Genomic DNA, 27,925 nt, shown 5'->3' with positions numbered 1-27,925 from the left:
AGCGTGAGAGAGGGAGCGTGAGAGAGGGAGAGGGAGCGTGAGAGAGGGAGAGGGAGCGTGAGAGAGGGAGCGTGGGAGTGGGAGCGTTAGAGAGCGGGAGGGATCGAGAGAGAGCGAGGGGGGAGCGTTAGAGAGGGAGCGGGTGGGATCGAGAGAGAGCGGGAGGGAGCGTTAGAGAGCAGGGGAGAGAGAGCGGGAATGAGAGCGTGAGCGGGAGAGAGCGTGAGCGGGAGAGAGCGTGAGCGGTGAGAGAGCGTGAGAGAGTGTGAGCGTGAGAGAGATGTGAGCGAGCGGTGAGCGTGAGGGAGCGTTAGAGAGCGAGAGGGAGCGTTAGAGAGCGAGAGGGAGCGTTAGAGAGCGAGAGGGGCTGCGTTAGAGCGAGTGGAGCGTGAGGGAGCGGGTGAGGGAGCGTGAGAGAGGGAGAGGGAGCGTGAGAGAGGGAGAGGGAGCGTGAGAGAGGGAGAGGGAGCGTGAGAGAGGGATAGGGAGCGTGAGAGAGCGGGAGGGATCGAGAGAGAGCGAGGGGGAGCGTTAGAGAGGGAGCGGGTGGGATCAAGAGAGAGCGGGAGGGAGCGTTAGAGAGCAGGGGAGAGAGAGCGGGAGTGAGAGCGAGCGGGAGAGAGCGTGAGGGAGCGAGAGGGAGCGTTAGAGAGCGAGAGGGCGCGTTAGACAGCGGGAGGGAGCGTTAGACAGCGAGAGGGAGCGTTAGACAGCGGGAGGGAGCGTTAGACAGCGGGAGGGAGCGTTAGACAGCGGGAGGGAGCGTTAGACAGCGGGCGGGAGGGAGCGTTAGACAGCGGGCGGGAGGGAGCGTTAGACAGCGGGCGGGAGGGAGCGTTAGACAGCGGGCGGGAGGGAGCGTTAGACAGCGGGAGGGAGCGTTAGAGAGTGGGAGGGAGCGTTAGACAGCGGGAGGGAGCGTTAGACAGCGAGAGGGAGCGTTAGACAGCGGGAGGGAGCGTTAGAGAGCGGGAGGGAGCGTTAGAGAGCGGGAGGGAGCGTTAGACAGCGGGAGGGAGCGTTAGACAGCGGGAGGGAGCGTTAGACAGCGGGAGGGAGCGTTAGAGAGCGGGAGGGAGCGTTAGAGAGCGGGAGGGAGCGTTAGACAGCGGGAGGGAGCGTTAGAGAGCGGGGTCCCTTGGGGGATGTGGAGGCATTGAGACAAGGAAACTGTGGTTGTCAACAGGTTGGAATACACAGACGCTATCAAGCAGCCCAGATACAAGCTGTGATATACTGTGTGTGTGTGTGTGTGTGTGTGTGTGTGTGTGTGTGTGTGTCGAAGCAAGGAAAGAGGATGATGGTGTTTTCTTCATCTGTTTATTCACCTGTCATTGGTTCTGATAATGATTACTAGTCCCCCCTCTGTTTCTCTCTGTCTTTCTCCTTCTCTCCCCCATCCCTCTTTCTCCATCCCACACTCTCTACCCTCCCTCCATCTCTGTCTCCCTCCCTCCCTCTGTCTCCATCCCTCTCTTCCCTCCCTCCCTCTGTCTCCCTCCCTCCCTCTGTCTCTATCTCTCTCTCCCTCCCTCCCCCTCTGTCTCATCTCTCCCTCCCTCCCCCTCTGTCTCCATCTCTCTCTCACCTCCCTCCCTCCCTCTGTCCCCATCTCGCTCTCCCCTCCCTCCATCTCTCTCCCTCCCTCCCTCTCTGTCTCCATCTCTCTCTCCCTCCCTCCCTCTGTCTCCCTCCCACCCTCTGTCTCCATCTCTCCCTCCCTCCCCCTCTGTCTCCATCTCTCCCTCCCTCCCTCTCTCTCCTTCCCTCCCCCTCTGTCTCCATCTCTCCCTCCCTCCCCCTCTGTCTCCATCTCTCCCTCCCTCCCCCTCTGTCTCCATCTCTCCCTCCCTCCCCCTCTGTCTCCATCTCTCCCTCCCTCCCCCTCTGTCTCCATCTCTCCCTCCCTCCCCCTCTGTCTCCATCTCTCCCTCCCTCCCCTCTGTCTCCATCTCTCCCTCCCTCCCCCTCTGTCTCCATCTCTCCCTCCCTCCCTCTGTCTCCATCTCTCCCTCCCTCCCCCTCTGTCTCCATCTCTCCCTCCCTCCCCCTCTGTCTCCATCTCTCCCTCCCTCCCCCTCTGTCTCCATCTCTCCCTCCCTCCCCCTCTGTCTCCATCTCTCCCTCCCTCCCCCTCTGTCTCCATCTCTCCCTCCCTCCCCTCTGTCTCCATCTCTCCCTCCCTCCCCCTCTGTCTCCATCTCTCCCTCCCTCCCCCTCTGTCTCCATCTCTCCCTCCCTCCCCCTCTGTCTCCATCTCTCCCTCCCTCCCTCTGTCTCCATCTCTCCCTCCCTCCCCCTCTGTCTCCATCTCTCCCCTCCCTCCCCCTCTGTCTCCATCTCTCCCCTCCCTCCTCCCCTCTGTCTCCATCTCTCCCCTCCCTCCCCCCTCTGTCTCCATCTCTCTCTCCCCTCCCTCCCCCTCTGTCTCCATCTCTCCCCTCCCTCCCCCTCTGTCTCCATCTCTCTCTCCCCTCCCTCCCCCTCTGTCTCCATCTCTCCCCTCCCTCCCCCTCTGTCTCCATCTCTCCCCTCCCTCCCCCTCTGTCTCCATCTCTCCCCTCCCTCCCCCCTCTGTCTCCATCTCTCTCTCACCTCCCTCCCTCCCTCTGTCCCCATCTCGCTCTCCCCCTCCCCATCCATCTCTCTCCCTCCCTCCCTCTCTGTCTCCATCTCTCTCTCCCCTCCCTCCCTCTGTCTCCCGCCCACCCTCTGTCTCCATCTCTCCCTCCCTCCCCCTCTGTCTCCATCTCTCTCTCCCCTCCCTCCCCCTCTGTCTCCATCTCTCTCTCCCCTCCCTCCCCCTCTGTCTCCATCCTCTCTCTCCCCTCCCTCCCCCTCTGTCTCCATCTCTCTCTCCCCTCCCTCCCCCTCTGTCTCCATCTCTCTCTCCCCTCCCTCCCTCTGTCTCCCTCCCCCTCTGTCTCCATCTCTCCCCTCCCTCCCCCTCTGTCTCCATCTCTCCCCTCCCTCCCCCTCTGTCTCCATCTCTCCCCTCCCTCCCCCTCTGTCTCCATCTCTCCCCTCCCTCCCCCTCTGTCTCCATCTCTCCCCTCCCGTCCCCCTCTGTCTCCATCTCTCCCCTCCCTCCCCCTCTGTCTCCATCTCTCTCTCCCCTCCCTCCCCCTCTGTCTCCATCTCTCTCTCCCCTCCCTCCCTCTCTGTGTATCAGGTGACAGGGGGATTGGGGTTGATAATCAGGGTCTGTATTTTCTCATCAGTCTTAAATCAGACCAATTACACGCTAGCTGATGGAGAGCATGGTCAGGTTGATGTAGGGTGATAAGAAACACACACACACACACACACACACACACACACACACACACACACACACACACACACACACACACACACACACACACACACACACACACACACACACACCCCTCTAGGATTAAGCGCTCTGTCTCAGGGTATCTGCCTCTCTTATCAGAGACAACCATCCCTGACATGACCTGTCTGCTGCCATGGCTGCAGTGTTATATACATACACACACACACACACACACACACACACACACACACACACACACACACACACACACACACACACACACACACAGATACAGACGAACACAAACACACACACGTATACACACATTTATTTAAGGTTATTTTCATGTGCAGTATCAGTCAAAAGTTTGGACACACCTACTCATTCAAGGGTTTTTCTTTATTTTTACTATTTTATACATAATAGTGACGACATCAAAACTATGAAATAACACATATGGAATCATGTAGTAACCAAAAATATATTTTATATTCTTCAAAGTAGCCACCCTTTACCTTGATGACAGCGTTGCACACTCTAAAGAGCCTCCCTTGGGCCTCTCTTGGGCTGAGGGATATTTTAGCCCCAGGCTAAGTGAGTGTTCACACTTGCACATTGTAAAGTGGGCTAGCACCAACCTTAGCCCAGGGCTAGCTGGCCCTGCTCCGGATCAGGGTCAGAACCGATGTTTTGTGGTTAGCCCCAAGAACACGCTGCCAAAATAGCCAGTGTGAAACGGAGTCAAGAACAACGCTTTGAATGCTCACTGTCCAATCACAAAAGCAGCACTTTCACTTAATTGACATATGATGTTGATACCTGTAATGTGTTCTGCATGTTATTTTGATACGTCAATTCATTCTATTTAAGCCTTCCATCTGAAGACAGGAAAACATGGGTTGCTATGCCTAACAAAAATGGTTGCTATGCAGGCTGGCTAACCTCTTCTCACTTAGCCAACTAAAGATACAAACTCTACAGCTGGAACAGCAACAAACTCTACAGCTGGAACAGCAGCAAACTCTACAGCTGGAACAGCAGCAAACTCTACAGCTGGAACAGCAGCAGCAAACTCTACAGCTGGAACAGCAGCAGCAAACTCTACAGCTGGAACAGCAGCAGCAAACTCTACAGCTGGAACAGCAGCAGCAAACTCTACAGCTGGAACAGCAGCAGCAAACTCTACAGCTGGAACAGCAGCAAACGCTACAGCTGGAACAGCAGCAAACGCTACAGCTGGAACAGCAGCAGCAAACTCTACAGCTGGAACAGCAGCAGCAAACTCTACAGCTGGAACAGCAGCAGCAAACTCTACAGCTGGAACAGCAGCAGCAAACTCTACAGCTGGAACAGCAGCAGCAAACTCTACAGCTGGAACAGCAGCAGCAAACTCTACAGCTGGAACAGCAGCAAACGCTACAGCTGGAACAGCAGCAAACGCTACAGCTGGAACAGCAGCAAACGCTACAGCTGGAACAGCAGCAAACGCTACAGCTGGAACAGCAGCAGCAAACTCTACAGCTGGAACAGCAGCAGCAAACTCTACAGCTGGAACAGCAGCAGCAAACTCTATAGCTGGAACAGCAGCAGCAAACTCTACAGCTGGAACAGCAGCAAACTCTACAGCTGGAACAGCAGCAGCAAACTCTACAGCTGGAACAGCAGCAGCAAACTCTACAGCTGGAACAGCAGCAAACGTTACATTTGTCTCCGTTTTCATAGATTTTCTATTTACATTTAATTCCATAAATCCATGAGGATAATAATAATAGCGTGATTTCGACCTGGATCAGAAAAGATGACGTCTCGTTTGTTCACAGCGTTCTCTGTTCAACGGCCAGATCGAATTTTAGAAGTCAAACATTGTTGGTAAATGCAGACAGCGGGGTTTATACAGGCCAGAAACAGGGGACATCGTGTTCATTTCCTGTCTTATTGTTTAATATCGGTCGTGTGTCAGAGATAGAATATTGGTCGCATGTTGTGTTTGTCCGTTCGCCCAGGGCTTTGGAATACAGGTGGGAATCCTTAGCCCAGAGCTAAAGCTTAGCCCAGGGCCAGTCTAGCCTGGGGCTAAGATAGCCTGGGGCTAAGAACGATGCAGTGTGAAAAGGTCTCTTGTTTTCTGTCTCTACCCTCATCTCCTCAACCCCCTCACTGTCTCACCCCCCACTGCTCCGCTCTCATCCTCCTCTACCCTCCATCCCCATTGGAAACACTCAGTTGTTAGTTCTCTTCATCTCTCTCATTGCAGCCGTATGGGGATTCTGAGTTTAGTCTGCCTTTGGCAAGTTTACTTTGATTTGGGATGTTTCTGTGTTTTCCCCTGTCGGACATTTTCTATACCTGCCAGATTTTACTGAAATGATGTGTTAACCTGGTTAGAAAAACTTGGAGGACATTTGTCAATGCTCCTTATAGTCATTAGGTTTGGTGTAGTAATTACCACATGTGTTCCTGTGTTAGTCGTTTGGTAATGACTGGTTTGGTGTAGTGATGAAATGTCTTTTCCCTGTGTGTCTGTCCAGGCGTATGATGTTTTTGCCAGCCTGGGCATCAGTCGTCTGTTGGAGCCATCTGACATGGTTCTGCTGGCCATCCCTGACAAGCTGACCGTCATGACGTACCTCTACCAGATCAGAGCCCACTTCAGTGGAGAGGAACTCAACGTGGTGCAGATAGAAGCCAACAGCAGCCGCAGCACATACAAGGTGGGTCTGTTGATGTTCTGTATTAATACATACAAGGTGGGTCTGTTGATGTTCTGTATTAATACATACAAGGTGGGGCCACTTCACCTGTTAAACCTCGTATTCATCTCCAGCATCATTCTAAGTTATGTTGTCAAAGAGAAGAAATGAGAAAATGTCCCCCTGTGAGGTCATCAGGGTCTCTGAGAAAATGTCCCCCTGTGAGGTCATCAGGGTCTCTGAGAAAATGTCCCCCTGTGAGGTCATCAGGGTCTCTGAGAAAATGTCCCCCTGTGAGGTCATCAGGGTCTCTGAGAAAATGTCCCCCTGTGAGGTCATCAGGGTCTCTGAGAAAATGTCCCCCTGTGAGGTCATCAGGGTCTCTGAGAAAATGTCCCCCTGTGAGGTCATCAGGGTCTCTGAGAAAATGTCCCCCTGTGAGATCATCAGGATGTGTTTATTTATTTAGATTCAGTGACTTTCTAAACCTACAACTAGTTTCCAGCCAGGGGAGGATGTTTGACTCTGTGTCCCAGTGAAACTCATATTAGTTGGGGGGGTTTGTGAGAAAGAGTTATACAACTAAAATAAAATATTATTACTTTTCTTGTCATTAAGGTGGGAGACTTCGAGACAGACACCAACGCCTCCATCGGCCAGGACAAGTTCTATGCCGAGCTAAACGTCAGTGACGCTAATGCCCAGACCACTGGATCCAGTGGGGACGTTAGCATCGGAGCTAATGGCGCTAGCGCCACCAATGGAGCCGTGGGTAAAGAGGAGGAGGAGATGGAGGTGGTGAGCGTGAGGAAGAGTGAGACTATATCTTTCTCCCTCCCTGACTTTGGGATGTCCCCCTCCTCTCCCACCTCGCCCCCCCTCCCCTTGCCCCGCGCGGCTCTACCTCCCACCGCCACAGAGTCCTCCCAGCCCAGAGCCGCGCCTCGCTCCCTTGCCCCCACACCTCTAGGAGACGTTGGACGTCAACTACAACTACCCCTGAAGGCAGTCACCCTGGACCTGAGCCAGCTCCCTCTGAGGACGGAGAGAGGGATAGAGAGGGAGACGAGGGAGCAGGAAGGGATGAGGGGTGGAGCCCCAGACAACGGGGCCCTAGATTCAGGGTTCCCTACACAGCAAGGGGCCTCTGGGCCCCCAGGGGCCTCGTCTCCCTCCTCCCACAAGCTGGGCTTCTCCTACAACTGTGATGCTGACCTCATCAAGAAGAAGAGGGCCAGCCTCCGTCACTCTGAGTCTGAGACCGCCTCCGACGGCAGCAGCCCCACCCCTAACAACCACGCTGACACGCCCACTAAACAGGTACATGTCTGGACGTACCTACTGATTTGATTGATTGATTGATTGATTGAGGAATTTAATTTCAGGTTCATACACCATTTGGTCTTAATGAGAACTTTAAGGACACCAGCTGTCGACACTCTGCCTCTTAACAGGTCAACACACTAACCACGTTTCTTTCTTCACCTCGACGGGATGTTTATTTCATCCCTGCCACAACTAATTCAACTACTCATCTTCTCGTCAAGCCCTTGATCAGTGTAGTCAGGTTCTCTTGTCCAAAGCTACAACCTGATTAATGTAACATTGTAGCTTCGTGCTGAAGAGGCATAGTTGAGAAACACTGGTCCAGTCAAACAGCATGGTGCTTCTGATGGATTTCTGCTACGGAGAAAACGGCTGCTTCCTTCCCATTTTAGATGTTGTCACCGTGGGCCCGAGCACCCATCAGGTGGAGACACGCTAACATTACCCAAACATCCCACAAGCTCTTTTGACATTTCATTATATTTTTCATTATATTTCTCATCCCGCTGCGTGATGGCAGGTTGTGCTCAGGCTACGTGGATACGCTTCACAGGACACACCTCAGTTGTCGCAGTCACACACACACGCCTGTCTGCCTGCCTTAACCCCTCGATCATAACACCGTTTAACACCTTGAAAGGTCGGGGTGGAGGTCACTGCAGTCATAATGCTACGGCTACGTCACCGCTGTGTATTAAATGATTAGCATCGCTTTAATGGCTTTATGGTTCGACTTAGAAAAGTCCTGATTTCCATGTCCGTTATTTCCAGCATGACCAGATAGTAGCAGGTTGAACCTTGTTCAGCTCTGCAGAGTGGCCACTAGCTGGAACAGCCTCATAGTCATCAATCCTAACCTTAACCACACTGCTAACCCTAATGCCTAACCTTAACCACACTGCTAACCCTAATGTCTAACCTTAACCATACTGCTAACCCTAATGCCTAACCTTAACCACACTGCTAACCCTAATGTCTAACCCTAACCTTAACCACACTGCTAACCCTAATGTCTAACCTTAACCACACTGCTAACCCTAATGCCTAACCTTAACCACACTGCTAACCCTAATGCCTAACCTTAACCACACTGCTAACTCTAATGCCTAACCTTAACCACACTGCTAACCCTAATGTCTAATCCTAACCTTAACCACACTGCTAACCCTAATGCCTAACCTTAACCACACTGCTAACCCTAATGCCTAACCTTAACCACACTTCTAACCCTAATGCCTAACCTTAACCACACTGCTAACCCTAATGCCTAACCTTAACCACACTGCTAACCCTAATGTCTAATCCTAACCTTAACCACACTGCTAACCCTAATGCCTAACCTTAACCACACTGCTAACCCTAATGTCTAACCTTAACCACACTGCTAACCCTAATGCCTAACCTTAACCACACTGCTAACCCTAATGTCTAACCTTAACCACACTGCTCACCCTAATGCCTAACCCTAACCTTAACCACACTGCTAACCCTAATGCCTAACCTTAACCACACTGCTAACCCTAATGCCTAACCTTAACCACACTGCTAACGCTAATGCCTAACCTTAACCACACTGCTAACCATAATGCCTAACCTTAACCACACTGCTAACCCTAATGCCTAAACTTAACCACACTGCTAACCCTAATGCCTAACCTTAACCACACTGCTAACCCTAATGCCTAACCTTAACCACACTGCTAACCCTAATGTATATGCCTAACTTTAACCACACTGCTAACTCTAATGTCTAACCCTAACCTTAACCACACTGCTAATCCTAATGCCTAACACTAAACTTAACCACACTGCTAACCCTAATGTCTAACCCTAACCTTAACCACACTGCTAAACCTAATGCCTAACCCTAACTTTAACCACACTGCTAACCCTAATGCCTAACCCTAACTTTAACCACACAGCTAACCCTAATGCCTAACCTTAACCACACTGCTAACCCTAATGTCTAACCCTAACCACACTGCTAATCCTAATGCCTAACACTAAACTTAACCACACTGCTAACCCTAATGTCTAACCCTAACCTTAACCACACTGCTAAACCTAATGCCTAACCCTAACTTTAACCACACTGCTAACCCTAATGCCTAACCCTAACTTTAACCACACAGCTAACCCTAATGCCTAACCTTAACCACACTGCTAACCCTAATGTCTAACCCTAACCTTAACCACACTGCTAACCCTAATGCCTAATCCTAACCTTAACCACACTGCTAACCCTAATGCCTAACACTAAACTTAACCACACTGCTAACCCTAATGCCTAACACTAACCTTAACCACACTGCTAACCCTAATGCCTAATCCTAACCTTAACCACACTGCTAACCCTAATGCCTAATCCTAACCTTAACCACACTGCTAACCCTAATGCCTAATCCTAACCTTAACCACACTGCTAACCCTAATGCCTAATCCTAACCTTAACCACACTGCTAACCCTAATGCCTAACCTTAACCACACTGCTAACCCTAATGTCTAACCCTAACCTTAACCACACTGCTAACCCTAATGCCTAACACTAACCACACTGCTAACCCTAATGCCTAACCTTAAATTAACTTTTGTTCATGAAGTTTGACTTTGCATCTGGGAAATCGGTCAGTTCTGCCTCCAGGATAAGATTTATACCAATAAACATGAACCTACCTTGTAGTAGTCAGCGATTATTACAGAGGCCTTCACATTAACCTGCCTTGTAGTAGTCAGCCATTATTACAGAGGCCTTCACATTAACCTGCCTTGTAGTAGTCAGCCATTATTACAGAGGCCTTCACATTAACCTGCCTTGTAGTAGTCAGCCATTATTACAGAGGCCTTCACATTAACCTGCCTTGTAGTAGTCAGCCATTATTACAGTGGCCTTCACATTAACCTGCCTTGTAGTAGTCAGCCATTATTACAGAGGCCTTCACATTAACCTGCCTTGTAGTAGTCAGCCATTATTACAGAGGCCTTCACATGAACCTGCCTTGTAGTAGTCAGCCATTATTACAGAGGCCTTCACATGAACCTGCCTTGTAGTAGTCAGCCATTATTACAGAGGCCTTCACATTAACCTGCCTTGTAGTAGTCAGCCATTATTACAGAGGCCTTCACATGAACCTGCCTTGTAGTAGTCAGCCATTATTACAGAGGCCTTCACATGAACCTGCCTTGTAGTAGTCAGCCATTATTACAGAGGCCTTCACATTAACCTGCCTTGTAGTAGTCAGCCATTATTACAGAGGCCTTCACATTACCTGCCTTGTAGTAGTCAGCCATTATTACAGTGGCCTTCACATTAACCTGCCTTGTAGTAGTCAGCCATTATTACAGAGGCTTTCACATTAACCTGCATTGTAGTAGTCAGCCATTATTACAGAGGCCTTCACAATAACCTGCCTTGTAGTAGTCAGCCATTATTACAGAGGCCTTCACATGAACCTGCCTTGTAGTAGTCAGCCATTATTACAGAGGCCTTTACATGAACCTGCCTTGTAGTAGTCAGCCATTATTACAGAGGCCTTCACATGAACCTGCCTTGTAGTAGTCAGCCATTATTACAGAGGCCTTCACATGAACCTGCCTTGTAGTAGTCAGCCATTATTACAGAGGCCTTAACATTAACCTGCCTTGTAGTAGTCAGCCATTATTACAGAGGCCTTCACATTAACCTGCCTTGTAGTAGTCAGCCATTATTACAGAGGCCTTCACATGAACCTGCCTTGTAGTAGTCAGCCATTATTACAGAGGCCTTCACATGAACCTGCCTTGTAGTAGTCAGCCATTATTACAGAGGCCTTCACATTAACCTGCCTTGTAGTAGTCAGCCATTATTACAGAGGCCTTCACATGAACCTGCCTTGTAGTAGTCAGCCATTATTACAGAGGCCTTCACATGAACCTGCCTTGTAGTAGTCAGCCATTATTACAGAGGCCTTCACATTAACCTGCCTTGTAGTAGTCAGCCATTATTACAGAGGCCTTCACATTACCTGCCTTGTAGTAGTCAGCCATTATTACAGTGGCCTTCACATTAACCTGCCTTGTAGTAGTCAGCCATTATTACAGAGGCTTTCACATTAACCTGCATTGTAGTAGTCAGCCATTATTACAGAGGCCTTCACAATAACCTGCCTTGTAGTAGTCAGCCATTATTACAGAGGCCTTCACATTAACCTGCCTTGTAGTAGTCAGCCATTATTACAGAGGCCTTCACATGAACCTGCCTTGTAGTAGTCAGCCATTATTACAGAGGCCTTCACATGAACCTGCCTTGTAGTACTCAGCCATTATTACAGAGGCCTTCACATGAACCTGCCTTGTAGTAGTCAGCCATTATTACAGAGGCCTTAACATTAACCTGCCTTGTAGTAGTCAGCCATTATTACAGAGGCCTTCACATTAACCTGCCTTGTAGTAGTCAGCCATTATTACAGAGGCCTTCACATTAACCTGCCTTGTAGTAGTCAGCCATTATTAAGGAGGCCTTCACATGAACCTGCCTTGTAGTAGTCAGCCATTATTACAGAGGCCTTCACATGAACCTGCCTTGTAGTAGTCAGCCATTATTACAGAGGTCTTCACATGAACCTGCCTTGTAGTAGTCAGCCATTATTACAGAGGCCTTCACATTAACCTGCCTTGTAGTAGTCAGCCATTATTACAGAGGCCTTCACATGAACCTGCCTTGTAGTAGTCAGCCATTATTACAGAGGCCTTCACATGAACCTGCCTTGTAGTAGTCAGCCATTATTACAGAGGTCTTCACATGAACCTGCCTTGTAGTAGTCAGCCATTATTACAGAGGCCTTCACATGAACCTGCCTTGTAGTAGTCAGCCATTATTACAGAGGCCTTCACATTAACCTGCCTTGTAGTAGTCAGCCATTATTACAGAGGCCTTCACATTAACCTGCCTTGTAGTAGTCAGCCATTATTACAGAGGCCTTCACATTAACCTGCCTTGTAGTAGTCAGCCATTATTACAGAGGCCTTCACATGAACCTGCCTTGTAGTAGTCAGCCATTATTACAGAGGCCTTCACATTAACCTGCCTTGTAGTAGTCAGCCATTATTACAGAGGCCTTGGCTTTTCAGCAAGGACAAGCTTCTTGTCATTGGGTTTTAAACCATTTAAACTGTGGACTTAGTTTGTGAAACATGGACTTAGTTGGGTTCAGTGCGCCAAGCCGCGGTTTATGCCTGTCCCTGTCTATTCTGCACCGTGGATTACTGCAGATGGCCGTGTGGATAGGGAGGCAATGGGAAGATGGGTGTGAGTTTGTGTGTGTGTGTGTGTGTGCAAGTGGTCGTGCTTCCATATTGGTGTGTGTGCTTGTTGCTATGCTTGCTCGCTCATGTACGTGTGTGTGTGTGTGTGTGTGTGTGTGTGTGTGTGTGTGTGTGTGTGTGTGTGTGTGTGTGTGTGTGTGCGTGTGCGAGAGTGTCTGTGTGTGTGTGAGAGAGTGTGTGTGTGTGTGTGTGTGTGTGTGTGTGTGTGTGTGCGTGTGCGAGAGTGTCTGTGTGTGTGTGTGAGAGAGTGTGTGTGTGTGTGTGTGAGTGTGTGTGTGTGTGCGTGAGAGAGTGTCTATGTGTGTGTGTGTGTGTGTGTGTGCGTGTGTGAGTGTGTGTGTGTGTGCGTGAGAGAGTGTCTATGTGTGTGTGTGAGTGAGTGAGTGCGTGTGTGAGTGTGTGTGTGTGTGCGTGAGAGAGTGTCTATGTGTGTGTGTGTGTGTGTGTGTGCGTGAGAGAGTGTCTATGTGTGTGTGTGAGTGAGTGAGTGCGTGTGTGAGTGTGTGTGTGTGTGCGTGAGAGAGTGTCTATGTGTGTGTGTGTGTGTGTGTGTGCGTGAGAGAGTGTCTATGTGTGTGTGTGAGTGAGTGAGTGCTGTCCGTCCTGGGTTGTCACCTTCTCTCCACTACTCCACCGTTGCATAGCTCCCTGTAATGAGAAAGGTCTGTGGTGATAGTGACGGGGAGGCTGAGTCCCACATCACACCTCTATTCCCTAAGTAGTGCACTACTTTTAACCAGGGGTCGTAGGGGCCCTAGTGCACTATATAAGGAAAAGAGTGGCGTTTGGGACACACCCCCTGCTGCTGTAACTCTAACACTAAGGACAGATAGTCATCCAATAACCAATATCACTCACATATACTGTAGTGTGAGTCCCAAATGGGACCCTATTCACTATGTAGGGTCCTTCTTTTGACCATGGCCCATTGGGTTCTATGTAGGGAACAGGGTGCCATTAGGGAAGCAGACTTATACTGCAGTAGAGAGGAGGGCCCTTCGCTGAAATGGACCATCATCTAGTGGATTACATTACATTTATTATACTGCTTGCTTTTTCCTCATTCTCTCTCCTCTCTCTCTCTCCTCTCTCTCGCTCCTCTCTCTCTCCTCTCTCTCGCTCCTCTCTCTCTCCTCTCTCTCGCTCCCTCTCTCTCTCTCCTCTCTCTCTCTCTCCTCTCTCCTCTCTCCCTCTCTCCCTCTCTCTCCCTCTCTCTCTCCTCTCTCTCTCCTCTCTCTCTCTCCCTCTCTCTCCTCTCTCTCTCCCTCTCTCTCCTCTCTCTCCTCTCTCTCTCTCTCTCCTCTCTCTCTCCTCTCTCCTCTCTCTCTCCTCTCTCTCACCTCTCTCTCCCCTCTCTCTCCTCTCTCTCTCACCTCTCTCTCTCCTCTCTCTCTCTCTCCTCTCTCTCTCTCCTCTCTCTCCTCTCTCTCTCTCCTCTCTCTCTCCTCTCTCCCCTCTCTCTCACCTCTCTCCCCTCTCTCTCCTCTCTCTCTCACCTCTCTCTCACCTCTCTCTCTCTCTCTCTCACCTCTCTCTCTCCTCTCTCTCTCCTCTCTCACCTCTCTCTCTCCTCTCTCTCTCTCTCTCTCTCCTCTCTCCTCTCTGTCTCAGGAGCCAGCGCCCGTCCCCAGCTCCCCAGTGGAAAAGGTGAGTGTGTGTGAGAGAGGTAGAGAGATAATGAAGCAGAGCGAGGTAGAGGGTCATGTCAGTAAGGCTGTATGTAAATCCCTGATAGATGGAGGATGAGGAAAGAATTATTACAACAGGACCATGTAGTTGTCTTAGTCCTTCTCCCTGACCTCCACCCCCTCGTCTCTCCCCCACAGAAGGTGCAGTCTCGGCAGGAGGAGCTGAAGGAAAGAGCCAGGCTTCTCCTGGAGCAGGCCCGGCGGGATGCTGCCATGAAGGCCGGCAGCAAGCACACAGCCAATTCAACTAACTCAGTCCCAGTTAAAACACCACAAGTCACTGACGTAAGTGTGTGTATGGCTTGGAGATTGTGTGTGAGACTTGGAGATTGTGTGTGTGACTTGGAGATTGTGTGTGTGTGTGTGTGTGTGTGTGTGTGTGTGTGTGTGTGTGTGTGTGTGTGTGTGTGTGTGTGTGTGTGTGTGTGTGTGTGTGTGTGTGTGTGTGTGTGTGTGTGTGTGTGTGTGTGTGTGACTTTGAGATTGTGTGTGTGTGTGTGTGGGAGACTTGGAGATTGTGTGTGTGTGACTTTGAGATTGTGTGTGTGTGTGACTTTGAGATTGTGTGTGTGTGTGTGACTTTGAGATTGTGTGTGTGTGTGTGACTTTGAGATTGTGTGTGTGTGTGACTTTGAGATTGTGTGTGTGTGTGACTTTGAGATTGTGTGTGTGTGTGACTTTGAGATTGTGTGTGTGTGTGACTTTGAGATTGTGTGTGTGTGTGACTTTGAGATTGTGTGTGTGTGTGTGACTTTGAGATTGTGTGTGTGTGTGACTTTGAGATTGTGTGTGTGTGTGACTTTGAGATTGTGTGTGTGTGTGTGACTTTGAGATTGTGTGTGTGTGTGACTTTGAGATTGTGTGTGTGTGTGACTTTGAGATTGTGTGTGTGACTTTGAGATTGTGTGTGTGTGACTTTGAGATTGTGTGCTCCTGTTTTTTATGTGGGTGATAGTTTTGAGACACTTCAAATCAAATGTAATTGGTCACATCCTTTGTAAACAACAGGTGTAGACTAACAGTGAAATGCTTATTGACGGGTTATTTTCCAACAATGCAGACTTAAAGATACAAACTAGAACTGGTGACACAATGAATAAATGCATGGTGTATAATGAATAACAAGTAGTAATAACATGACTATATACAGGAAGTACCAGGTAATAACATGGATATATACAGGAAGAACCAGGTAATAACATGGCAATATACAGGAAGTACCAGGTAATAACATGGATATATACAGGAAGAACCAGGTAATAACATGGCAATATACAGGAAGTACCAGGTAATAACATGGCTATATACAGGAAGTACCAGGTAATAACATGGATATATACAGGAAGAACCAGGTAATAACATGGCTATATACAGGAAGTACCAGGTAATAACATGGATATATACAGGAAGAACCAGGTAATAACATGGCTATATACAGGAAGTACCAGAAAATAACATGGCTATATACAGGAAGTACCAGATAATAACATGGCTATATACAGGAAGTACCAGGTAATACCATGGCTGTATACAGGAAGTACCAGGTAATATCATGGCTATATACAGGAAGAACCAGGTAATAACATGGCTATATACAGGAAGTACCAGGTAATAACATGGATATATACAGGAAGTACCAGTACTGAGTCCATGAGCAGGGGTACAAGGTAATTGAGGTAGCTATGTACATATAGGTAGGGGTAAAGTGACTAGGCAACAGGATAGATAATAGACAGTAACAGCAGTATACTGTAGTTAGGGGTAAATTATAAATAATAGACAGTAACAGCAGTATACTGTAGGTAGGGGTAAAGGATAGATAATAGACAGTAACAGCAGTAGGTGTAGGTAGGGGTAAAGGATAGATAATAGACAGTAACAGCAGTATACTGTAGGTAGGGGTAAAGGATAGATAATAGACAGTAACAGCAGTATACTGTAGGTAGGGGTAAAGGATAGATAATAGACAGTAACAGCAGTAGGTGTAGGTAGGGGTAAAGGATAGATAATAGACAGTAACAGCAGTATACTGTAGGTAGGGGTAAAGGATAGATAGTAGACAGTAACAGCAGTATACTGTAGGTAGGGGTAAAGGATAGATAATAGACAGTAACAGCAGTATACTGTAGGTAGGGGTAAAGGATAGATAATAGACAGTAGCAGCAGTATACTGTAGGTAGGGGTAAAGGATAGATAGTAGACAGTAACAGCAGTATACTGTAGGTAGGGGTAAAGGATAGATAATAGACAGTAACAGCAGTATACTGTAGGTAGGGGTAAAGGATAGATAGTAGACAGTAACAGCAGTAGGTGTAGGTAGGGGTAAAGGATAGATAATAGACAGTAACAGCAGTAGGTGTAGGTAGGGGTAAAGGATAGATAATAGACAGTAACAGCAGTATACTGTAGGTAGGGGTAAAGGATAGATAGTAGACAGTAACAGCAGTATACTGTAGGTAGGGGTAAAGGATAGATAATAGACAGTAACAGCAGTATACTGTAGGTAGGGGTAAAGGATAGATAATAGACAGTAGCAGCAGTATACTGTAGGTAGGGGTAAAGGATAGATAGTAGACAGTAACAGCAGTATACTGTAGGTAGGGGTAAAGGATAGATAATAGACAGTAACAGCAGTATACTGTAGGTAGGGGTAAAGGATAGATAGTAGACAGTAACAGCAGTAGGTGTAGGTAGGGGTAAAGGATAGATAATAGACAGTAACAGCAGTAGGCTGTAGGTAGGGGTAAAGGATAGATAATAGACAGTAACAGCAGTATACTGTAGGTAGGGGTAAAGGATAGATAATAGACAGTAACAGCAGTATACTGTAGGTAGGGGTAAAGGATAGATAGTAGACAGTAACAGCAGTATACTGTAGGTAGGGGTAAAGGATAGATAATAGACAGTAACAGCAGTATACTGTAGGTAGGGGTAAAGGATAGATAATAGACAGTAACAGCAGTATACTGTAGGTAGGGGTAAAGGATAGATAATAGACAGTAACAGCAGTATACTGTAGGTAGGGGTAAAGGATAGATAATAGACAGTAACAGCAGTATTCTGTAGGTAGGGGTAAAGGATAGATAATAGACAGTAACAGCAGTATACTGTAGGTAGGGGTAAAGGATAGATAATAGACAGTAACAGCAGTATACTGTAGGTAGGGGTAAAGGATAGATAATAGACAGTAACAGCAGTATACTGTAGGTAGGGGTAAAGGATAGATAATAGACAGTAACAGCAGTATATTGTAGGTAGGGGTAAAGGATAGATAATAGACAGTAACAGCAGTATACTGTAGGTAGGGGTAAAGGATAGATAATAGACAGTAACAGCAGTATACTGTAGGTAGGGGTAAAGGATAGATAATAGACAGTAACAGCAGTATACTGTAGGTAGGGGTAAAGGATAGATAATAGACAGTAACAGCAGTATACTGTAGGTAGGGGTAAAGGATAGATAATTGTTTGTAGGCAGAGTGAGTCTGTGACAGGGCTGTCAGTGGGACTGTTCTCAGGACAGTGAACTGTGTCAGAAAGCCCTAAATGGACAGAAGAAGAGAAACCAGGGGAACCTTCATCATTATCATGCTTGGCCACTTTGCTGACTCTTCCTCTCATGTCATGTAGCGAGAGAACGTTCTATACCTCTCCTTCCCCTCCACTCCATACTGCTTTGTACTCCTTTCCCTCCCTTCCTCCATCTCTCTCTCGCTCTGTTTCAGTGACACCTCCTTTTCCCTGTGACACTGAAAAGCCATTTCCAAACTGCTTCCTCCTTTCCCGCTCCCACATTTCACAGATACTCTTTTCTCCACGCCTCCCCCCCTACCTGCTCCACGCCTCCCCCCTACCTGCTCCACGCCTCCCCCCTCCTCCTCCACGCCTCCCCCTCCTCCTCCACGCCTCCCCCTCCTCCTCCACGCCTCCCCCCGCCTGCTCCACGCCTCCCCCCTCCTCCTCCACGCCTCCCTCCTCCTCCTCCACGCCTCCCCCCTCCTCCTCCACGCCTCCCCCCTCCTCCTCCACGCCTCCCCCCTCCTCCTCCACGCCTCCCCCCTCCTGCTCCACGCCTCCCCCCTCCTCCTCCACGCCTCCCCCCCGATCCACGCCTCCCCCCTCCTCCTCCACGCCTCCCCCCTCCTGCTGTGTAACTGGTGACAAAGGCAGGATTGTGAGCGGGTAGTTGAGAGGGCCTCCTCAAGGGTCCTTCCTTATTAACTTCTGCTCAGGCTCTTTTCAGGATGCCCACAGGGGCCTGATAATGTCAAAGGTTTAGGTTGTTGGTACCTCTCTCTTTCTTTCAGAAACTTGGTACCACTCTCTGGCCCTCCTCTCTTACTCTCCGACCCCCTCCCTCTCTCTTACTCCCCCCTCCCTCTCTCTTACTCCCCCCTCCCTCTCTTACTCCCCCCTCCCTCTCACTCCCCCCTCCCTCTCTTACTCCCTCCCTCCCTCTCTACTCCCCCCCCTCCCTCTCTCTCTCTCCCTCCCTCTCTCTTACTCCCCCTCCCTCTCTCTTACTCCCCCCTCCCTCTCTACTCCCCCTCCCTCTCTCTTACTCCCCTCCCTCTCTCTACTCCCCCCTCCCTCTCTTACTCACCCCTCCCTCTCTCTCTCCCCTCCCTCTCTCTTACTCCCCCCTCCCTCTCTCTTACTCCCCCCTCCCTCTCTCTACTCCCTCCTCTCTCTCTCCCTCCCTCCCTCTCTCCCCCCTCCCTCTCTCTTACTCCCTCCCTCTCTCTACTCCCCTCATCTTACTCCCCTCTCTCACTCCCTCCCTCTCTCTTACTCCCCCCTCCCTCTCTCTTACTCCCCCCTCCCTCTCTCTTACTCCCCCTCCCTCTCTCTTACTCCCCCCTCCCTCTCTCTTACTCCCCCCTCCCTCTCTCTTACTCCCCCCTCCCTCTCTCTTACTCCCCCCTCCCTCTCATCTTACTCCCCCCCCCTCCCTCTCTCTTACTCCCCCCCTCCCTCTCTCTTACTCCCCCCTCCCTCTCTCTTACTCCCCCCTCCCTCTCTCTTACTCCCCCTCCCTCTCTCTTACTCCCCCCTCCCTCTCTCTTACTCCCCCCTCCCTCTCTCTTATACTCCCCCTCTCCCCTCTCTCTTACTCCCCCCTCCCTCTCTCTTACTCCCCCTCCCTCTCTCTTACTCACCCCTCTCTCTCTCTTACTCCCCCCTCCCTCTCTCTTACTCCCCCCCTCCCTCTCTCTTACTCCCCCCCTCCCCTCTCTCTTACTCCCCCTCCCTCTCTCTTACTCCCCCCTCCCTCTCTCTTACTCCCCCCTCCCTCTCTCTTACTCCCCCCTCCCTCTCTCTTACTCCCCCCTCCCTCTCTCTTACTCCCCCCCTCCCTCTCTCTTACTCCCCCCTCCCTCTCTCTTACTCCCCCCTCCCTCTCTCTTACTCCCCCCTCCCTCTCTCTTACTCCCCTCTATCTTACTCCCCTCTCTCTTACTCCCCCCTCCCTCTCTCTTACTCCCCCCTCCCTCTCTCTTACTCCCCCCTCCCTCTCTCTTACTCCCCCCTCCTCTCTCTCTTACTCCCCCCTCCCTCTCTCTTACTCCCCCCTCCCTCTCTCTTACTCCCCCCCCCTCCCTCTCTCTTACTCCCCCCTCCCTCTCTCTTACTCCCCCCTCCCTCTCTCTTACTCCCCCCTCCCTCTCTCTTACTCCCCCCTCCCTCTCTCTTACTCCCCCCTCCCTCTCTCTTACTCCCCCCTCCCTCTCTCTTACTCCCCCCTCCCTCTCTCTTACTCCCCCCTCCCTCTCTCTTACTCCCCCCCTCCCTCTCTCTTACTCCCCCCTCCCTCTCTCTTACTCCCCCCTCCCTCTCTCTTACTCCCCTCTCTCTTACTCCCCTCTCTCTTACTCCCCCCCCCTCTCTCTTACTCCCCCCCCTCCCTCTCTCTTCTTACTCCCCCCTCCCTCTCTCTTACTCCCCCCTCCCTCTCTCTTACTCCCCCCTCCCTCCTCTCTTACTCCCCCCTCCCTCTCTCTTACTCCCCCCCCTCCTCTCTCTACTCCCCCCCCCCTCTCTCTTACTCCCCCTCCCTCTCTCTTACTCCCCTCTCTCTTACTCCCCCCTCCCTCTCTCTACTCCCCTCCCTCTCACTTACTCCCCCTCCCTCTCTCTCACTCCCCCTCCCTCTCCTTACTCCCCTCCCTCTCTCTTACTCCCCCCTCCCTCTCTCTTACTCCCCTCTCTCTTACTCCCCTCTCTCTTACTCCCCCTCCCTCTCTCTCTACTCCCCTCCCTCTCTCTTACTCCCCCCTCCCTCTCTCATTCCCCCCTCCCTCTCTACTCCCCCTCCCTCTCTCTACTCCCCCTCCCTCTCTCACTCCCCCCTCCCTCTCTCTTACTCCCCCTCCCTCTCTCTTACTCCCCCCTCCCTCTCTCACTCCCCCCTCCCTCTCTCTACTCCCCCCTCCCTCTCTCTTACTCCCCCCTCCCTCTCTCTCTACTCCCCCCCCTCCTCTCTCTCACTCCCCCTCCCTCTCTCTACTCCCCCTCCCTCTCTCTCTCCCCCCTCCCTCTCTCTCACTCCCCCTCCCTCTCTCTTACTCCCCCTCCCTCTCTCTCTCCCCCCTCCCTCTCTCTCACTCCCCCCTCCCTCTCTCACTCCCCCCTCCCTCTCTCTACTCCCCCTCCCTCTCTCACTCCCCCCTCCCTCTCTTACTCCCCCCTCCCTCTCTCTACTCCCCCTCCCTCTCTCTTACTCCCCCCTCTCTCTCTCTCACTCCCCCTCCCTCTCTCTTACTCCCCCCTCCCTCTCTCTACTCCCCCTCCCTCTCTCTACTCCCCCCTCCCTCTCTCTCTCCCCTCCCTCTCTCTTACTCCCCCCTCCCTCTCTCTCCCTCCCTCCCTCTCTCACTCCCCTCCTCTCTCACTCCCCCTCCCTCTCTCTTACTCCCCCCTCCCTCTCTCTCACTCCCCCTCCCTCTCTCTTACTCCCCCCTCCCTCTCTCTTACTCCCCCCTCCCTCTCTCTTACTCCCCCCTCCCTCTCTCTCTCACTCCCCCCTCCCTCTCTCTTACTCCCCCTCCCTCTCTCTCTACTCCCCCCTCCCTCTCTCTTACTCCCCCCTCCCTCTCTCTTACTCCCCCTCCCTCTCTCTTACTCCCCCTCCCTCTCTCTCACTCACCCCTCTCTCTCTCTTACTCCCCCCTCCCTCTCTCTACTCCCCCCTCCCTCTCTCTTACTCCCCCCTCCCTCTCTCTTACTCCCTCTATCTTACTCCCTCTCTCTTACTCCCCCTCCCTCTCTCTTACTCCCCCCTCCCTCTCTCTTACTCCCCCCCTCCCTCTCTCTTACTCCCCCCTCCCTCTCTCTTACTCCCCCTCCCTCTCTCTTATTCCCCCCTCCCTCTCTCTTACTCACCCCTCCCTCTCTCTTACTCCCCCCTCCCTCTCTCTTACTCCCCCCTCCCTCTCTCTTACTCCCCCTCCCTCTCTCTTCTCCCCTCCCTCTCTCTTACTCCCCCCTCCCTCTCTCTTACTCCCCCTCCCTCTCTCTTACTCCCCCCTCCCTCCCTCTTACTCCCCCCTCCCTCTCTCATTCCCCCCTCCCTCTTTCTTATTCCCCCCTCCCTCTTTCTTATTCCCCCCCCATCTTTCTTACTCCCCCCTACCTCTCTCTTACTCCCCCCTCCCCTCCACCCCTCCCTCTCTCTTACTCCCCCTCCACCCCTCCCTCTCTCTTACTCCCCCCTCCTCCTCTCTTACTCCCCCCTCCTTTCTTACTCCCCCCTCCCTCTCTCTTCCCTCCCCCCCTCCCTCTCTCTTACTCCCCCCTCCCTCTCTCTTACTCCCCTCCCTCTCTCTTACTCCCCCCTCCCTCTCTCTTACTTCCCCCTCCCTCTCTCTTACTCCCCCCTCCCTCTCTCTTACTCCCCCCCCTCTCCCTCTCTCTTACTCCCCCCTCCTCCTCTCTTACGTTACCTCACAAAATGGTGTGGTCAAATCCAGAATTACCTTGCCAAATGTTCTGTATTGTATTGAAGGAAAAAGGAGTGAATAATAAGTAGGTATGGAGAGAGAGAGAGAGAGTTGGAGCGAGTGTTGTTGAGAGAGTGATTGGAGAGAGCGAGAGTGATTGGAGAGAGCGAGAGTGATTGGAGAGAGCGAGAGTGATTGGAGAGAGCGAGAGTGATTGGAGAGAGCGAGAGTGATTGGAGAGAGCGAGAGTGATTGGAGAGAGAGAGAGAGAGAGAGAGTGATTGGAGAGAGAGTGAGAGAGTGTTGGAGAGAGAGTGAGAGAGAGAGTGTTGGTGAGAGAGTGTTGGAGAGAGAGTGTTGGTGAGAGAGTGTTGGAGAGAGAGTGTTGGAGAGAGAGTGTTGGAGAGAGAGTGTTGGAGGGAAAGTGTTGGAGGGAGAGTGTTGGAGAGAGAGAGAGTTTGAGAGAGAGAGAGTTTGAGAGAGAGTTTGAGAGAGAGAGAGAGTTTGAGAGAGAGAGTTGGGGAGAGAGAGAGTTTTGGGAGAGAGAGAGTGTTGGGAGAGAGAGAGTGTTGGGGAGAGAGAGAGTTGGAGAGAGTTGGAGAGAGAGAATTGGAGAGGGAGAGAGAGAGAATTGGAGAGGGAGAGAGAGAGAATTGGAGAGGGAGAGAGAGAGAGTTGGAGAGAGAGAGAGTGTTGGGAGAGAGAGTGTTGGAGAGAGAGAGTGTTGGGGAGAGAGAGAGTGTTGGGGAGAGAGAGAGTGTTGGAGAGAGAGAGAGAGAGAGTGTTGGAGAGAGTGTTGGAGAGAGAGAGAGAGTGTTGGAGAGAGAGAGAGTGTTGGAGAGAGAGAGAGTGTTGGAGAGAGTGTTGGAGAGAGAGAGAGTGTTGGGAGAGAGAGAGAGTGTTGGGGAGAGAGAGAGTGTTGGGAGAGAGAGAGAGAGTGTGTGTGTGTGTTAGGGAGAGAGTGTTGGGGAGAGAGAGTGTTGGAGAGAGAGAGAGAGTGTTGGGGAGGGAGAGAGAGAGTGTTGGAGAGAGAGAGAGTGTGTGTGTGTGTGTGTGTTAGGGAGAGTGTGTGTGTGTTAGGGAGAGTGTGTGTGTGTTAGGGAGAGTGTGTGTGTGTTAGGGAGAGAGAGTGAGTGTTGGAGAGAGAGAGATAGTGTGTGTGTGTGTTAGGGAGAGTGTGTGTGTGTTAGGGAGAGAGAGTGAGTGTTGGAGAGAGAGCGAGAGCCGGTTCTGACTGATGACCAAGGATTTGAAGAAAAAATGAAATGAATACCTTTCAGTAATGAAATATGTAAGAAGTGGCAGCTTTGCTCCGCCGTTCATTGTCTGCATCCCGAAAGGACAGGCCTGATGTCCTTGAATTAAACGGTTGCTGTGTGGTGTGTGTGTGTGTGTGACTGTGTGTGTGCGGGCGACTGTGTGTGTGTGACTGTGTGCATGCATGCGACTGTGTGTGTGTGACTGTGTGTGCGGGCATTTGCCTGTGTCTGTCTCCATGGGCCTTAAGAATAACGAATTCAGCATAATAATCTTAACCACAAACACAGACAACCTTCCAAGAAGCACCAGTCAGAGACTTTCAAGTGGTTCAGAAGAGAACTGGAATTAAACCAGTGGATTCCTATGGAGCCAGAAGTCCTCTACCGTCCGTCCCCTTGTTGTTAATGCTGTGAAGCCAAGATGGACGCCTCATTGCCTCGTTTAAGGTGTTTGAGTAGGCGACTGCTCTCCCTCCCTCCTTTCATTTCATCTAACTCCTTATTTCCCAAGGACAACACTAATAAGGGAAGCATTAGGGAACGAGGGAGGGAACAAGGGAGGGAAAGGAGGAGGGGAATTATTGAATTGTTTCACTTTTTTAATAGATTAGATTGATTAAAAGAATCCCCCTCGTAGCCTCTCCTGTCAGCTGATAGTTGTCAGCAATTCAGATGAGATTACTTGATGCCTTGTTTTGATTAGGGTATGTGTGTGTGTGTGTGTGTGTGTGTGTGTGTGTGTGTGTGTGTGTGTGTGTGTGTGTGTGTGTGTGTGTGTGTGTGTGTGTGTGTGTGTGTGTGTGTGTGTGTGTGTGTGTGTGTGTGCGTGCGTACATACATGTGCTCGTAGCTACTTTATGGTTTAGCATGCATACGGAATATATTAATTCAATTAAAACAGGTTTCATTCTGCTGGGGTAATGGCAGTAATGTGGGGGCAAGGGAAGGAGGGAGGAGAGAGAAATTAGTTCCTTTAGGTGTCCGGACGCAATGCCACTAATGTAGGGGAAAGGGAAGGAGGGAGGAGATGAAGGGAGAGGGAGGAGAAGAAGGGAGAGGAGAGGGAGGAGATGAAGGGAGAGGAGAGGGAGGAGAAGAAGGGACAGGAGAGGGAGGAGAAGAAGGGAGAGGAGAGGGAGGAGAAGAAGGGAGAGGAGAGGGAGGAGAAGAAGGGAGAGGAGAGGGAGGAAGAAGGAGAGGGAGGGAGGTGAAGGGAGAGGAGGAGAGGGAGGAGGTGAAGGGAGAGGAGGAGAGGGAGGAGGTGAAGGGAGAGGAGAGGGAGGAGATGAAGGGAGAGGAGGAGAGGGGAGAGGCGAGGGAGGAGGAGAGGGAGGAAGGTGAAGGGAGAGGAGAGGAGAGGGAGGAGGTGAAGGGAGAGGAGGAGAGGGAGGAGGTGAAGGGAGAGGAGGAGAGGGAGGAGGTGTAGGGGAGAGGAGGAGAGGGAGGAGGTGAAGGGAGAGGAGGAGAGGGAGGAGGTGAAGGGAGAGGAGGAGAGGGAGGAGGTGAAGGGAGAGGAGAGGGAGGAGATGAAGGGAGAGGAGAGGGAGGAGATGAAGGGAGAGGAGAGGGAGGAGATGAAGGGAGAGGAGAGGAGAGAGAGGAGGTGAAGGAAGAGGAGAGGGAGGAGATGAAGGGAGAGGAGAGGGAGGAGATGAAGGGAGAGGAGAGAGAGGAGGTGAAGGAAGAGGAGAGGGAGGAGATGAAGGGAGAGGAGAGGAGAGAGAGGAGGTGAAGGAAGAGGAGAGGGAGGAGATGAAGGGAGAGGAGAGGAGAGGGAGGAGGTGAAGGAAGAGGAGAGGAGAGAGAGGAGGTGAAGGAAGAGGAGAGAGAGGAGGTGAAGGAAGAGGAGAGGGAGAAATGAGCTCCTTTAAAGGTCCACTGCAGTCAGAAACGTGATTCTCCTGTGTTTTATATTTCCACACTATGAGGTTGGAACAATACTGTGAAAATAATGCTGATAATAGATCACCTGAAATGTCAGCCTGTTTTGGTGGGAGGAGTTTTGAGTTCATTGAGCAACAAGAGAGAGATTTCCAGACCTCTCTGCCAATAACAGCTAGTTCTCAGTCTCCCCTCCCACTCCCAGACAGTCATAGCTAAATTCTTGCTTGAGAAATTGCTCTTTGCTAAGAAGCTATTTTTGTTTCTTTTTGACGGTTTTAATTGAAAATAATCACAGTAAGGTACTTAATTATTACCAGGAAATGAATTGATATTGAGATAAAAATGGCTGCATTGGACCTTTTAAGGCTGATTTAGACCCTATAGAGACAGAACCTATAGAGACGGACCCTACGGAGACGGGCCCTACGGAGACGGACCCTACGGAGACGGGCCCTACGGAGACGGACCCTACGGAGACGGGCCCTACGGAGACGGGCCCTACGGAGACGGGCCCTACGGAGACGGACCCTACGGAGACGGACCCTACGGAGACGGGCCCTACGGAGACGGGCCCTACGGAGACGGACCCTACGGAGACGGGCCCTACGGAGACAGACCCTACGGAGACGGGCCCTACGGAGCATAGCGAAGTGTCGCGATGTCATTTTTCTTCACATAAGGAGCGTCTCCTTGTTGTGCCACATGAAAATTGTAATGCGTCATATTGTTTCTTGCCGTGGGGGCAGTGTTCTGTGTTCAATGAAGCTCGCTTGGTACCTTGATCCTAACTATAGGCTACAGGCTATAGGCTACAGGCTACAGGCTACAGGCTACAGGCTATAGGCTATAGGCTATAGGCTACAGGCTATAGGCTATAGGCTATAGGCTACAGGCTATAGGCTATGCATCAGAGCAGCCTATTTTCCATTGATAAGCAAATTAGAATCTCACCGAGTGTTCAAACAATAAACCAAACGACATTGTAGCCTTATTAGACCCACCCCCCCCCAAAAAAAACAATCTAATATATATTTGGTTTAGAAGTAATAACTAGTGATTCCAGCCTAGGGGTAAAAACAGCTGTGAGATGCCGTTGTATTTTTTGCTGATATGGGAGCGAATACATTGAAGAGGCATATCGTACTAGGATAAGGTTGTAGAAGAATATCTGCCAGGACATACAGTATTATTTCATTAGAAATCGGATTATTTCACATGGCAATGTGGGAAGCTAATCAACTGGGAAGCTAATCAACGGTTTAGCTTGGCATTGATAAGCACATATAACCTCAGCAACTGTTTAAACAATAAACAAAACGTCATTGAATCCCCAAAAGGCTATTTGGTTTAGAAGGTGTAGTTATTCATGGTTATTTGGTATAGAAGTTATGGTTATTTGGTATAGACGGTGTAGTTATTCATGGTTATTTGGTATAGAAGGTGTAGTTATTCATGGTTATTTGGTATAGAAGGTGTAGTTATTCATGGTTATTTGGTATAGAAGGTGTAGTTATTCATGGTTATTTGGTATAGGAGGTGTAGTTATTCATGGTTATTTGGTATAGAAGGTGTAGTTATTCATGGTTATTTGGTTTAGAAGATGTAGTTATTCATGGTTATTTGGAATAGAAGGTGTAGTTATTCATGGTTATTTGGTTTAGAAGATGTAGTTATTCATGGTTATTTGGTATAGAAGGTGTAGTTATTCATGGTTATTTGGAATAGAAGGTGTAGTTATTCATGGTTATTTGGTTTAGAAGATGTAGTTATTCATGGTTATTTGGTATAGAAGTTATGGTTATTTGGTATAGAAGGTGTAGTTATTCATGGTTATTTGGTTTAGAAGATGTAGTTATTCATGGTTATTTGGTATAGAAGTTATGGTTATTTGGTATAGAAGGTGTAGTTATTCATGGTTATTTGGTATAGAAGGTGTAGTTATTCATGGTTATTTGGTATAGAAGGTGTAGTTATTCATGGTTATTTGGTTTAGAAGATGTAGTTATTCATGGTTATTTGGTATAGAAGTTATGGTTATTTGGTATAGAAGGTGTAGTTATTCATGGTTATTTGGTTTAGAAGATGTAGTTATTCATGGTTATTTGGTATAGAAGTTATGGTTATTTGGTATAGAAGGTGTAGTTATTCATGGTTATTTGGTTTAGAAGATGTAGTTATTCATGGTTATTTGGTATAGAAGTTATGGTTATTTGGTATAGAAGGTGTAGTTATTCATGGTTATTTGGTATAGAAGGTGTAGTTATTCATGGTTATTTGGTATAGAAGGTGTAGTTATTCATGGTTATTTGGTTTAGAAGATGTAGTTATTCATGGTTATTTGGTATAGAAGTTATGGTTATTTGGTATAGAAGGTGTAGTTATTCATGGTTATTTGGTTTAGAAGATGTAGTTATTCATGGTTATTTGGTATAGAAGTTATGGTTATTTGGTATAGAAGGTGTAGTTATTCATGGTTATTTGGTTTAGAAGATGTAGTTATTCATGGTTATTTGGTATAGAAGTTATGGTTATTTGGTATAGAAGGTGTAGTTATTCATGG

General features: G+C 49.8%; 1 protein-coding gene across 5 annotated transcripts in view; it reads left to right on the top strand.

Moving 5' to 3' along the window:
- The window catches only part of ehbp1 (EH domain binding protein 1), a 477,797-nt gene that overhangs the window by 389,227 nt on the left and 60,645 nt on the right, over positions 1-27,925 (top strand). For all 5 annotated transcript variants that reach the window (XM_082964936.1, XM_082964937.1, XM_082964939.1 and 2 more), the window contains 4 exons: positions 5,806-5,988; positions 6,586-7,287; positions 14,207-14,242; positions 14,422-14,568. In XM_082964936.1, coding sequence (XP_082821062.1) covers positions 5,806-5,988; positions 6,586-7,287; positions 14,207-14,242; positions 14,422-14,568 — 1,068 coding nt within the window. The remainder of the gene's footprint in view (positions 1-5,805; positions 5,989-6,585; positions 7,288-14,206; positions 14,243-14,421; positions 14,569-27,925) is intronic.

Source organism: Salmo salar, chromosome 18, assembly GCF_965601325.2.
Source record: "Salmo salar chromosome 18, fSalSal1, whole genome shotgun sequence".
In the NCBI taxonomy this organism is placed as follows: Eukaryota; Metazoa; Chordata; class Actinopteri; order Salmoniformes; family Salmonidae; genus Salmo; species Salmo salar.
This window is presented reverse-complemented; position numbering and strand designations above follow the sequence as displayed.